The following is a 15133-nucleotide window of genomic DNA, read 5'->3' as shown; positions in this document are numbered from 1 at the left end:
ATCCGCTGCTTTTGGGAAGGGCTGGGCTGGCTGGGATCCGGCAGCCCCTCCTCTTCCTCCTCCCTCCTCCTCTTCCTCTCCTTCGCTCCCGTCCAAGCCGCCTTTTCCGCGGAGGGGGCGAGACGCGCGCAGAGCCCGCAGCCCCCCCTCCGGCCGCAAGCGATGGGCGACATCCCCGGCCTCGTGAAAATCAGCGTCTCCCTCAAAATCCAGCCCAACGACGGGGCCGTGTACTTCAAGGTGGACGGGCAGCGCTTCGGCCAGAACCGCACCATCAAGCTGCTGACCGGGGCCAAGTACAAGATCGAGGTGTCCCTCCGGCCCGGCACTGTCCAGGCCACGTAAGTGCGGCCGCCCTGCCCGGGGCGGCTCCCCCAACCCTGCCCTGCCCTCCCCTCCCTCTCCTCCCCTTTATTTTTAGAGGTTTAATGTTTTTTCCTGGCAGGCTGACAGCGCGGGATTGCCGTGATTTCTGCCTCCCCGCCCTTTTTGCCTTGGTGGCCCCGTTTCTGTGTTCCCGGCCAGCTGTTCCCGGTGTTTGCCTGGCTGGCTCGGGAGGGAGGGAGGGAGGCTGCGTTTGGGAGTCGCTTCCTTCCCTCTCTCTCCCCACCTTCTCCCGGAGATTTTTTCGAGTCCAGCTCCTTTTCTCCCTCCTTCCCCGCGGTTTTTCCTGGAGGAAGAAGCCCCTGCAGCATGCCCAAGCCTCGCTGCAGCTTGGCAAAGCAGGGACTGGGGCCAGATGGGGAACCAGCTCTGGGTGGAGGGGCAGCCCTGCGGAAGAGATTCGACTGACCTCTCCCCAGCTACTGGAAATCAGATCCCTTCTGCCTTTCCTTGCTACTCCTTCCCTTTGTGCCTACAGAGCCCAGACATTTTTCAGGAGCCCCAGTGAGTCAGCAGCACATGCAGGTCTGCTAAAAATCCCTGAAGCATCCCCCAGCACAGAGGCTGCCAGGCTGCAAGCCCACGTGCTGGCTCCAAGCTGCCAGGGAAGGGGACATACGGGGATGAAAGGCTGGATCCTGTCTCTTTGCAGGACGATGGGCATCGGGGGTGTCAATGTCCCCCTGGAGGAGACATCGCGGGATGCACAAGTGGCCTCTTACACAGGAATCTACGACACAGAAGGGGTGCCCCACACCAAGAGCGGGGAGAGACAGCCCATCCAGGTCAACATGGAGGTATGTATACCTCCCAGCCTGGCATGGGAGGGCAATGGAGGGCAGCAGGGGGTTGACTCCCAAAGAGGGTGTGGAGGTGAAATATTCCAGGGCAAAGTCTGATCACAGCTGCAGCCTCCTCTTGCTTTGTGTCAATCAGGCTGCTGACCAGAATGTAGCCCTGCTTCCTTCTCTCCCCAGAGAGCAGGAAGGGCCAGGGAGGAGCAGGGGATTTTCTAGAGACCTGCAAAGCCCTTTGGGGTCCTGCAACAGAAAGAACTGTGAGCTGAACCTGTCACCTCTTTTGAAGGACTTAACCAACTCCCACCAAGTTCCCTGGCTAGAAATCCAATTCCTTGGCATACAGGGACCCCTCTTCCTGCCAGCACTACCATTTTATTATGATGCAGAGCATGCCCCAAGCACAAGGGGTGACTATTCTCCCCTTCCACCTGTCATCTGCAGGATGCCTTAGGACCTGCCAGAGACTGAAAACATGTGTGAGAACAAGCTCCCACAAAGGAGAAGGCAAAGGCTGTCTGCTCCCTTTTCCCTTGTGCTTCCATTATCTGCATCCACAAACCTAAGTTCTTATTCAAGTGGCTCCTCACCCCAATCTTAAAGAGAGGGTCCATGGCCCCAAAGTGAGATGACAAAGGCTCCAGTCCATAAGGCAGCAGAGCTGACAGAGGACAGGAAGAGCAGCAGGCAGATTTCCACACTACTCTTTGTGTAGTATGCTCGGCATGCAGAGGGAGATTTGTTTTGATTTGGTGGTTTGTTTTTTTTCCCCTCTCCTGATTACAGTTTTGAGGGATTTCTGCTGTCTATTCCATGTCTTCTGTACCAAAAAGGGTAATCAGGGCAGTAAACCATCTTCCCCTGAAGCTCTCTTAAGTGTCTGTTCCCACTTGTACAAGTTTAGGACCTTTCCAAGCCCACCAGATTTCAGCATTTTCTCACATCTGCTCACTGCACACAAGATTTCGTCTTGATCTTCACTGTTTTTTTTTCTGGAACCATCACTTAGCATAGAAATCCCCTTCTGAATAAGAACTGTACCATCTCCATTTGGTGTTTCTAATAATTACAATGTGCCTAACTAAATTTTGGAGACCCACATCACATTAACAGTTACTACTTCATAGTCTTAGGTTGAAAGACTACCCTGAAGTATCTGTACACGTTAATCACTTTTCTACACAGCCACTTCTTTTTAACACCCAAGAAAACCAAACACGTGGTATTACTTCACAACAAGTTTAACAGGGCTGCTGGATGTCATTGTTGAGCACTGTAGTTATATTTCATAGTGTCCTTATATCAGGAGGTGGAAGGGCAACATTCCCAAAAAACCATCTGCTTTGACTAAGGCATCCCTATTTTGATAGTCACCTTTATCCTTTAAAGCAGCACTGATGTGAACTCTGAAAATCTGGAAGTTTAACTTTTCTTATGGAGAAAACTGAGTCCAATCACAACTGAAACGTAAGGAGGGTCTGATTTTCAGATACAAGCTCTCAGATGGTTTGTTGAAGCATCACAATGAGTAGCCACAATATTTGCCCAAAGAGTTGTTTTTACAGATCAAATCCTGGGATATTGACCATGAAGCTAATAGGATTTTCAAGCATTAAGCAGGTTCTCAATCCCTTGTAGGATCTGATCTCGATAGATAGGTTCCTCAGTACAGACTTAGATGTCCACAATTGATACTTCTAAGTATTAAATAAAGGCAACTCAACAGGGATTTACATGTTTAACTCATCATTTAGCTGCTTAGCCAAGCAGAGCCGTAACAGATTTAGGGAACCAACCTCAGATACCCCAGTCTGAAAACTGCTTTGAATGCTTACTTCCTGAATCTTCAAAACTGGGCTTATTGCAAACAGCTTTAAATATTCCTGTTTCCTTCAACTATGAGGAACTCCTGCCTCTACTTCCTTTTCTAGACCAGACAGGATCCTGATGCATCATAGGGAGGTAAGGACATTATTTAAGGCATAAAAACTGAATTCACATTAGAAATAGATTATGAAGTCAGTCCTGCAGTCAAAAAATGGTCTGATATTGGCAATCTAGTGCCTGAATGATTGAAGGTCCATAAAGATCCTTAAGAATATATTTCCTTTCCGCTTTAAAACTTTAAACAAATAATTCTTTCTGTTCCTGCTTTAACTGGCTAGTAGATATCTGATCTGTGACAGCCAGAGTTTATACATTTAAAACAACAATCCTGATTCGGAATTGTTTCTGTTACCTGAGTGCTCAAGTATGCACATTATCCAGTAACTGCTAAACTCTCTGGCAGATGGTGTAAACTAAGTCAGAAACCTCTCTTTGGGCCTCATTTTAGTCTTAATCAGACTGAGATTGAATAAAGAAACCAGACCTCTATCCCCCTATTTAGCCATCAAATCATCCCAGCAGGCAAATGCCAAGGGAGTGATTAAATAACTATTCAAACTTATAGCACTGGCTGACAGAGAAGAGCAGACAGGGAGCTACACTTCTAGGTCTGACCTGTGAAGAGTGGGGCCATCCCTCCTCCCTGGGGAAGGATATACAGGCCCAGTGGAGTAGCCAGGATTCAGCTGCAGGACCACAGGAATTCAGGGGAGCTCTGGTGATGAAGTACTGGGCTGGTGGGAGGCACATGGTAGTAGAAAAGCTCTGGAATTAATTCTTTCCTTCTCCTGGAAATCCACAGCAGTCAAACTACTCAGGATAGCTCAACAAATTGGGTCATTGAAGGAAGATGGAATTTGTTTTCTTCCTCTGTCTTGTTGAAATTCAGATCCTCCATACATTAATGAAATTAATGCTGCTCTTGTGTTGTATCACCTCCTACAAATGTTATTAGAAATGCCTTTTTTTTTCCTCAGTTTCCACACTGAGTGTGTGCATAGTAATAGCCAATGTGCTTAACCTTTGCTATCTTGCATTATGAGTGCATCGGGACTATCAAAGATGATTAATGAAAAAAAGTCCTTACTTAGGATTTTAGTTGATGGGAGAGATAAAATAGCATGTACATCTGATTCTCTCTTTGTCAGAGGAAGTGGCAGAAATATTTCAGTTACTCTTTAAGGTAATTTTTGGAACTAGTGCCAAATAAAACCTTTCACTTACAGCACACAGCAATTCCTGCTGTTGTCAAGGCTAAATTTGTCTTACCACAGTGGCCGAGGGAAGGTTTAAAGCAATGTCCATTACACAGCAGCAGCAGCTTACAAACTACATCTTGAATTAGAAAAAGAAAACAAAACAAATTTGTCCTTTTGAGAGAACTGGATACAGCAAGTTTTTCTTGGAACTCAGGAACTGAGTCCCTGTGTGAAAGGGCTTTCATATTGACTTTGCAAGTGTGATTGTAGCAGGCAGATGATAAAAGGTCAGCTCTCAGGCACATGATGGGAATGGAAAACAGTCAAGTGAAGAAGTTGTCATTAAAGTGAGTGATGGAAATATTTAAAGGGAAAAAATGTAAAGAACAGTGCTGTTCAGTAGCTGTGAATTCACTATCTACTATAATTTAACAACAGAACACTATCAACAAGCCATACCACTGGGACCAACAGCAATACACACATACAGGCTTCACACCCCCACTTCAGATTCTCTGCAATGTCTCAAGGCATAGGAACTCACATTTTCCATCACCATTAAAACTGAAATCATAATCTATCCTTCAAGGCCTCGCTGAGGTTTTTGTGATGTTGTACGGGTGCCTAGCAGTGGTTTAAAGAAAAAAGCACCCTCTATTTTACAGAACTTGCTATAGGCTTAGTCTCATTCACTTTGAAGCTGCAGGAACAATCAGACAACTTGCAGTCATCTCACTACTTCTTCACTGTATTAGAAACTTATGTGCTAAGCACACTGGTTATCTTCTTCCTACCTTCTCTTACTCGGCTGCACTATTACAGTCCAACCAGCAGTTATAGAAATGCACAAAGAGCTTCTCTTACCTAAGTGTCACGTAAAACTGTCCAGCTGTCACGTAAAACTCCTTCCCTGGAATAGACTCCCAGGGAAGGAGTAAATGGTGCAATAGCAGCACATTTCAGTCAAGGCACTGCAAACACAAGGCTCCAAAGTACAAAGGTATCAAAGGTTTCAGATGGAGCAAAAGAAGGAATCTTCCCAGTCCTAACTGCAGCCTCTAGGTATGGTATAAAGGTAAAGTGGTGGTCTGTGTCACTGCAGATCACTGGTATATGATCTACAGTATATACAAGCCACTTTGAGGTCATTGGGCCAGTTACTGCTGTGTCATTTTAAGAAAGGTTATAGCTTTGATTCCTGCTGTTAGTAACATTTATCTATATGAGAACTGGAATATTTTTACTCCCTTGCCTTGCCCAGATGTAAGTGCAAGAGGACAGTACATGCAGAATCTGATCCTTCATGTATTATGTATGCCTATGCATAAAAGACTTCCTGATTTCTTAAGCAGGCTGTACAGATCTTTGATTTATTGATTGGAGGAACAATATAACCCCTATATCAGCTGTTTTATGTTCTGTTTCACAAGTGTTGTTTCTCATCAAGAGAGACAAACCAAGAAAAGAATCAGCTCACTAACACTGATATTCCCTCTTCCTCGCAGTTCAACGACATTGGCGTTTTTGAAACAGTCTGGCAAGTCAAATTCTACAACTACCACAAACGGGATCATTGCCAGTGGGGGAACAGCTTTGGCAGCATTGAGTATGAATGCAAACCAAACGAAACACGCAGTCTCATGTGGATCAACAAAGAGACCTTCCACTGAAGAGATGGGAAACCAATACTGCTGGACAATCTCCCTAAAGAAAAATCTACCTTTTTAAACCAGCAAGAAGCCTTAACAAAGGCATACTGAAAGGTTGCTTTGTCCATAAGGTTCCAACAACTACATTGTATATACAGGTGGTGCCACTAAAATATTTGCCTATTACTGTGTTTTAAGTTTACCATGGCATCTGCAACATTCTTTATCTGTCACCCTGAGAATACTGAAAAGTTTATGGTAAAGAATATCTGATATCTGGGTAGAAAGTCATACCACCATAATACTGTTGTAAGTATTTGGATTATTCCCCATAGATGTAACAACTTTTGTGAAGTGTTTTGCTTTATTGCTTAGGATTTGGATCAACATCACATTGGTGATTTCTGTATTTACATTTGTGTTTGCTCCTAAATCGGTGTGTTCCTCCAAGCATTTTGTTGTACATGTCATCCCAGTGGACAGCAAAAAATTCAAAATATGGATATTTGTAGGTTTAGCTAAATGGCAGCTAATGCACTGTTGGTATTGTGCTTTCACACCAAGGAATTTGGAAACTCATTCTCCCTTTTGTTAAGTGCTGTAAGATATTCTGTGAAGTTTGCTAATTTACCACCTCTCTCAAAATAGATTCTTTGTTGTTAAGTTTCCCAGTCTCTGAAACAGCTTTAGGAAATGGTATAAAGATGTGATGAAGGAAAAGCAATAAATCAATTGTGGTATCAAAGACATCTAACAAGATGGCTAAGATCTATCTTAAGATCATATAATACTCTTGAGAGATACAGCAGCCATACCTAGTTTAGTTCTTTAAGTTCTGATGGTAAAGTCAGTTTTTGTTTTAATGACACATTGCTCAAATCAGTAAAATCCTACAAATCAACATTTTCAAGCCTGACCACTGTATTACACCAAAATTGACAGGATTTCTGACCAACAAACACTCAGCAGTGTGAAGGGTGCAGATCCCAGTGCACAATTTACACATGCACTACACTCTTTCAAATAAAGCATTTGAAATGTAAGCATTACAAAGCATTACATTTCAAATGTAAGCATTTGCATGGTTATAACTAAAGGTGCTACATAAACACTAGATCAGTGTTTAACAAGAACAGGCAACACAAAACAAATGTATGTTTTCTTTCAGTAAAGAAAGTAAAGCAAGAAAACAACTACACTTGTCCCTCCCCCAGCTTGGGTTGAAGTAAGCTGTCCATCAGTTCTTGCATATCCGTTTTTCCCTTTGTGAATAATTTGTAAATTGTGTATGTAAATGGTAACCATGACTTTTGATCTTTGTAATAAAGGACTTAAACAATTTCTTCTCTACTATGGCCACCTAAATGAGATGAAAATACTGTATTAAAAAAAGTCAGTGGCTTTAGAGAGTCAAACAGCAGAGATTGTGTAGCCAGTGCTTTCTAAGAATCCAGTTCAAAGTACCTCCTGTTGCTCACCCAAAGCTCCTGTTTCTAATTAATGCAATAACACTCAATAGAGCTTATTAACATGCAGCTTGTTGTAATAACATAGTGTGGAAAGTAGAGATTTAGGGCAAAAGTTAAAAAGCAAAGAAATATTTTATTCCATTGAATCGAAAAGCTTGACTGGCTGCAGGTTTCTACAGACAAAGGAGCCTGACAGTAGGGCTGATGGAATACCCCACTGGAATGGTGAGCTATCCAGCTGCATCTCCACTCCAAGGCAACAGTACACAGGCAAATTTTATTGAAATTAAATTCTAGAAATAATCTTCTGCATTAACTTCTTTCCTAGACTCTTCCTAGGAAGAATTCTTCAAAATGAAAAAACTGAACAAATTGAAATGAAATTTGCACTTCAGAGAGAAGTGCTATTGCCAGCACTTTAGCAGAAGTTTCCAGATAAAGTGCTTTAATGATTCCAGACTTCCAGTTGTCAATCAGTTCTATCTCTGCACTGCTAGAAAAGTGATTTTACTCTGCAACAACTGGCATATTTTGGTTTATTTTGTTCGTACATATGAATGGAAAGCACATTGACAAGAAATACATATCATACACAGTTAGCAGAGAAACTTCTGTCCTAGTAAAATTAAAACATTTAAGACGGACCTTTACTTTGAGCTCAGCTTCCATGAAATCCTTGGCCTGTTCTAGCTCTCCAGCATTTAAGAAATGCTACAATAAATAAATCCAGCCTATTCTGGCACAGTTGGACTGTTATTCTCAGCTAGCTGGAAGCACGCTCTTCCCAAGGCAAATACTCATTCCCATATTAATGACAAATAGGGAATGACTTTTCTCACATCCCAGCAAGTCCTGTAGCAATTCAGTTCAGAGGGTGGTCAAGAAAGAGTCTGCAGATGGTGAGTTGCTTTTAAAAGGAAGGAGAGAACAGCAAGAGAAGCTGTGTCTTGCAGGGTCCATGTCCTGAGGCTGAATATCACTGCCCAGGATTGCAGCACCCCTATTACAGACAATGGCAGTGATAGAATGGATGAGGACTGGTTAATGGCAGATTCAGGGAAGGTGTAAATGGAATTTATCAGGCATTATATCACTCTCCCCTAGATGAGGTTTAAGCATACAGAAATGTGATTTGCATTACTCTTAAACAGAAGATTGTTCACATCCACACCACCCGTGCTGATATTCCACACATGTAAAGCAAAATAATCCCATCAATTTCCCCTTGCTCATCAAGGGCTTTGCTAACAAAGCAAACATTTGCTCCCAGTAAAGGAGACCCAAGACTTTAGGAGTTCCCTGGAAAGTAATGTTTTGGATTTCTTTCATCCAGGACAACTCTGTTAAATATTCATAAAGCTTGAGTCACTAAAAAAACTGTTGCTGTGACAGTTTGATGCATTATTCAATCATCGGCATTTAATATCCAGATGAGTTTGTTCTTTACACAGCTTTTTCTAATTAATACTTCCATTTTTGTATAGAACTCCAAAAATTCAGGACACAATACACTAAGCTTAAATATATATGTCAGAAAGTGCTGACAATCCAGCTGAAACCACTGAACACTCATAGCTGGAGGTTTTATACCTGAGAGACTTCACGATTTTTTTCTCATGAAGTGTCCAGCTGTCATTTTCATAAGAAAAAATGGAAACAAATATTCCAAATCTTTCTGTCACTTTTTCATCTATATTTAGAGGTAGCAAGTTAGCACTTTCAGACTGCTGACTAACAGAATTTGAGAGCAAGTTATTAGTCATGGTTGTTACAGTTGTGATCCTGCATAGGGCTTGTATGAGATCATTAGAGTTTGCACAAGGTTTAGAGCAGCTACTACAGGCTTTGGTATTTCCTACCATCTGACTGTTTATGAGAAAGAGATATTACTGCTTGAGTCTCCATGCCCTACTAACACATGGTAGGGAGGTTTCACTGGCTTCAGCTGAGGCTCTGTCCATCAGCTTGCAGGTGCAGTGACCCTCACTGATTCCAGACTAGCAGAGTTCCAGAAAACCTCGTTTATAACATTCTTTGTATATAAGATGTGAGCAGAACTTCTGTACAGTGAAGAGGTAAGTTTTGCAATACAAGGTTTTTGCATGCCAGCAGAAGTTCTTTCTCACTTGGTTAAGAGCATCTCCCTAACTTGCTTTGTAAAATTTTGATGCATGGGCTATGCATTCTATTCTTTTAAAGTCTTCATGCAAAGCTTTGATGAAATAAGGATGTGGCACGTTGTAAATGCTAACCTCTTTCTGAGATGTGAAAAAAGAGCTGTGACTTTCAGAATTCAAAGCACTGAACATTGCCTTAATATCTATGTCAACCCTGAAGCACAAAGAAGCAGTATAATGAGTTTGCAACATTCATGTTTTCCCTTAGGTCCTCAAAGCAATGTTTGGAAAGTCCCCTTAGTGGAACTAATCCAGACCTTTGGCTAGGAGAGGCAGGCACTCCTGCCTGCAGGCCTTCCCTGCTGCATGCTTGGCAGCTTTCACCAGCATTCCTTGGACTGCTTCCTTTCCTCCTCTTCCTGACACCAGCATTTAAGACTTCAAATCCCCGTGAGCCTTGGCTTTCAGCCTTAGGAACACAAGGCTGCATCAACCTAGGAAGAACCAAACCAGTCCTCTCTGCCTTGTTTCTCTGTCTCTACCATTGGGTTTTGTGAGTTCTCCCACTGCAGTCATTGGAGTTTATAATCTATTGACCTGCAGCGAGTTGCACAATTCAGGTATGAGTACAAAGATACAAACAGATCTTCATTGGAGACAAGGCTCAAAAGCAATGACAACTTTTTCTTCAATTTTGATGCCAAAAATATTAAATTTAACAAAATAACTCATAGCAGCACATCTGCATTGACCAAGTGTATGGCTCTGATATTCTGTTTTCCCTCATTCAGACAAACTTGAGTCTCACTGCTGCCATCCATATACACATGCTTCATATGCTATCTGTAACACCTTTGTTTTCCTCTACCACAGAACAGACACTCCTAATCCCTTTATCCCAAGTACCAAGGAACAGCCTGGTATTCAATCCAGTAACTTCTGCAGCCTTTGAACAATCCTGAGAGAAGCAATAATAAATTCTCAGTTGATAATGATGAAGACAAGAACCATTTGACTGTGCTGGAGGTAACCTGGACCTTCTGCTCATTCTCAGCATGGCAAAGACAAGGTCAGGAGCCTCCTGCTGTTACAGGAGTGACTGTGACAACACCGTCAGTAATATCTGAATTAAGCTACAGCGTATGTGCTACAGGGACCAAATGTTCTCAGAAGCTTGAACTGAATCTTTATGAGTTTAATGTGAACCACAGAAGGTCTGCAGAGAAGTGGCAGCAATGTGCAATATCACAACATACAGTCTTTTCTGACTGTGATGGATGGCACACCCTAAGTTACTATGCCAACAGATTCACCTAAGGTACTTCCATACTTCAGACTTATTGTGGAGAACAAGCTGTGGCCAATTCTATGTATAGAATATATAGTCTAAAGTTGGTGCTTTTTTTTTTGTTTGTTTACTGGCTTGGGTTGATTTTTTTTTTTAAATTAACTATATAATTTTTAGTTCTGGCTTCTGAGACATCTACAGGCAAGTTGAGCAAATGCAAGAAGTACCAGTGTATGAAAATACAACTGAAGTCATACCTATTCTGTATGGAAAATATGTGACTGAACTCCACAGCTTTAAAAGCATTAAAACAAAAACAAACAAACAAACAAAAAGGCTTCATGCATCTACACTGTTTAAGAGGTTTTTAACATTTTGTTTATCTGAACAAGGCAATAGCCAGATATAAATGTGCTACTCACTCCATTTTCAAATGCACAGTGCTTGCACTGAACTTTGCTATCCTCAAGGTGGATAGTTAAGAAACTAAAAGTCCACATGCACTCCTGGTACAAAGTTTCACCCAAACATATGGAGTTAACAGGAGAGAAAAATTTGCCCTAATATGCTAAAATGTGAATGAACTGCCCTTGCTTAAAACAGAACTGTAAGAACGTACACCCAACCATTCTAATACAAATTAATATACTTAATATTTCTCACTGAGGAAATACTTAGAGGGAGGTTGTTCATTTTAAATACAGTGAAAAAGATTTCCTCTACAGATCATTTGCCCTATCATAGACAAAATATTTATTTTTCTCCAGGGATCAAGAAAAAAACATTTTGTGGTTGCAAACAGGTAGAGAATCAATTACATAATGCAGCGAAGGTCCCTCACTCAGCACTCTTTTCAGTGAATGAATCCATGGGAGACAGACTTTGTCCAGGCAGAACTCTCTTGTAAGTTTATTACTGCATTTACATACAGAATAAGGTTCCGAGCTATCCAGCCAGGCCAGGTGTTACTTTTCTGCACACATTCCACACAGACACTCTCGTGCCTGCCTTCAGCCACAAGGAGCAATCATGCTTCCAGCTTGACCTTGCAATTCTTTTCACACACACACTAATCTTAGCTCTGGCTCATTCAGGACCACAATATTTTTGCTTTAATATTTTCTTCTTCTTCTTCTTCTTCTATCATCCAGATGGCTGGTGTTGTCTTGTTTAGCTGCTCCTACAACATAATGAGCTTACAGAGCTGAAAAATTTCTTGCAGGTTTTTTGTTTTATTTTAATAAAAAACTGTATCAATTCTTGCTTCTTTCTTCTTCAACCCTGCAATGCCAGCAGCAGTAGCCCTCAAGCATAAATAAGGAAGCAAAGAAGGAATGCTGCTATATGCATAGCTCCAGAACTGAGATTTGATGCAAACAGCACAAGATTATTAGCCACCTTGGAGTCCTCCTATAGCCTTTATTCTTGCAGAACCATGACTAGGACAGCTAAGTACATGATTTTTTCCATACACTCCATTCTACAAATCCGTGAGGGATCATGCATTATTTGAGACACCAGCTCTTGTCCAGATATCTAAAGGGGAAACGTTGGAGGGGCATGAGCTTGGAGTCATGGTACAAGACAGAGATAGGAAAATATTGGTGTATTCAAAGATGCTGAGCTTTTGGCCCACAGGCAGTGTGGGAAACACTCACTAGGAGCCTTCATATCAAAATATAACAATGCCACAGAACTCCTCAAAAAATCTCTTTTGGTAATCTCCATCTCAGTCACCTTTAATACTTCTTGGTCCTAGAACCACTTCTTTGTGCTAGAAAGACTGCTCCTAACCTTAAAAATCTCCTACAGAACTTCCCGTGGTTTTTATTGGTAAGTAGCTTCAAGCTTCTGGCTCACTAAGCTCAGTGTCAGTAACTTTCCACAGATTTCATACTAATCTCAAACTTCTCATCTTTCACTAGAACATTCTCCAGGCAGTCAGCGATTGCTAGTGAATCCTGTCATTGGTTACCTACCATCCCCCAGTGTCCTCTGTCTTATCTTTCATCTGTGATGGAGAGACAGAAAAGGTCTTTTCTTCTCTCAACATGCGCTGCTGTTCAATCTGTTACTCATTTGCCCTGAAGGCTCTGCAGTAAGAAGCTATTTACAGAATTTCTACGGCCCCCAGTCATTCAATAACTCTTAATGTAATAATCTAAGAGGGTGGGAGAAGCAGCACTATATTCCATAGTATGGAATAAGTAAGGAAGGCCTTAAGCCTCCTACACAGAGGGCATACCAACTGAGCACATCCATACCCTGTGGAGCAGCACCACTTACGGGACACTAGGAAGTACTCTGAGTAGACACTGGCACAGCTCAGCCAAGCAGGATTCATTGCTGAACAAGATTCAGGCTTCTATATTTTATTTTATACCAGAGAACTTCAATTGAGGAGAAAAAGAGATGGAATCAGTTTTAGTTCATCTCTTTCTTACCTTCCAGGTTTTTATTAAAAACTCATGGCAATGAAAAATTAAATTACATAATGGTCCTTAGGATGCTGTGAAAAAAGTATGCTATCATATCTCAGAACAGCTTTGAATTACCTCCTGTGTAACTCCTTTGATGCAGAATTCCTGTAGGAAGACAAGGCTTTAGTGCAATCCTCATCAGGTAATCCAAAACAGTGCTTTAAATTACTGCAAAAGCACCAGAACATCCCTCTGCAATTCTGTTTCATCCATGGTCTACAAATTTTCAAACAAGACTTCATTTAAAGTGAGCAGGTACAAATTATTAGTCATCACAGTCAAGAGTAAATGCTGAGCTCTTGTAAGTTTTCTCTGTATTTTTATCATCATTTCAATTCCCACAGCTCCAGTAAAAGAAAATTAACTGTGGAGGACTCAGGGGTTCGAAGCAATGTTCTTCCAGCAATTGCTTCCCAGAAATCACTGCCATGTGAATACTAAAAACATAGTAAAATTTTAATTTACTTTTGTTCCTGGTAGTACATCACAATGAACCGTGGAACTTACGGAGGTTAATTTCCTGTCCATCTCCTGTGGATTCCCTAGTGTTTTAATATTACTGTTCAACTCATGATGCACTTCCTCTGTCATTATGGACACTAATTTCATTCACTGTACTCTGTTCAGATATGCAATTTCATAAAACTCAAAGCAATTCAGCCTTTCTTTTGATTTTAGTGAAAAACATTTAACAGTGGTGGTGGAAGGGGTGAAGAGAAAGGAGAAGAACAAGAATAAGTGTGCTCAACAAAAGCTTCAATTTCCTAAGAAACCGGACAAAACCTGTCAGAATGAAAAAAAAAAAAGGAGCAATCAGAAATACTCCAGGCAATCACTAGATGGAGCTACTAAGAGGAAATACGGAATTGTAGAATCATTTAGGTCGGAAAAGACCTTTAAGATCGAGTCCAACCATTGACTCAGCACTGCCAAGTGCACCACTCAACCGCGTCCCCAAGTGCCACATCCACACGTCTTTTAAATCCCTCCAGGGATGGTGACTCATACGTGCCATGAAGGAACTTCATAATCTCAGGAGCTGTAAGCCACATGGAAAAGACTCCCCATCCCATTTGTAACTGCACAGGCCACTTCTCCTCCCAGGCAAACACACTGCAGTCTCACAGAACCCGGTGCAAGTGCTGATATGCAAAAGGGACTCCCCTTTCCTGTTGCCGAGTTTCTTTTAATCCAAACTGGCACCTGAAGAGCAGCAGCCAGCAAGTGCTCTGTGGTCCAGAAGGAGATCCAGGGAGCTCCAACGGCACTGAATCTCACTAACAGGGCATTTCTGCCAGTATCCCTCATGACCCTGACTCAAGCCTTCATTTCATGCAGCCTCCTGAGGATTTCTCTTCCCCACAAGTTCAGGAGCTTGCATTTCTTGACATGCACGATCATAAGGACTGTTATCCCAAAGTATAGAACTTTGACAGTTCTTATAAATGAGGATACTACTTCCTTAATAGTGCAACAATTCCCCACTTCCAAGATAACTCCAAACTGTATTGAAATGAGCAGGTACATCACCATAACATTTCTAAGGACAGAACCAAATCTCACTTCACCATCACAAATCACTGCCAAATCACACAGTTCTGTAACCAAAGTATTGTCCCTGCTGCTGTGTGCCACGAGCTAGAACTCAGGCAGCTCTGAACAGGATGGCAATTTCCCATTTTGCCAGTGAACAGGATCCCAGTACTCAATCTCAGTGCAGCAGTTTTCTGCAGCGGGTCAGTGCACTCTGTGCTGTCTCAGTCCTCTCCATCTGGCAATGAATTCGAGTTGGAAAATTAAAACTCCACTGTAATGCTAAAGATCTGTCTCCCTCCCTCCCCCTCCCCCCCCAAGTGCTTCATT

General features: G+C 42.0%; 1 protein-coding gene across 1 annotated transcript; it reads left to right on the top strand.

The window, feature by feature from the left end:
* Nucleotides 1-58: 58 nt before the first annotated feature.
* Nucleotides 59-7255, top strand: CNRIP1 (cannabinoid receptor interacting protein 1). Its single transcript, XM_017818767.1, has 3 exons — nt 59-341; nt 1037-1181; nt 5773-7255. Exons 1-3 carry the CDS (start codon nt 163-165, stop codon nt 5935-5937), a joined length of 489 nt encoding a protein of 162 aa, XP_017674256.1. The 5' UTR covers nt 59-162; the 3' UTR covers nt 5938-7255.
* Nucleotides 7256-15133: the final 7878 nt, after the last annotated feature.

The sequence above is a fragment of the Lepidothrix coronata genome, unplaced genomic scaffold (genome assembly GCF_001604755.1).
Source record: "Lepidothrix coronata isolate B3197 unplaced genomic scaffold, Lepidothrix_coronata-1.0 Scaffold71, whole genome shotgun sequence".
Taxonomy (NCBI): domain Eukaryota; kingdom Metazoa; phylum Chordata; class Aves; order Passeriformes; family Pipridae; genus Lepidothrix; species Lepidothrix coronata.
This window is presented reverse-complemented; position numbering and strand designations above follow the sequence as displayed.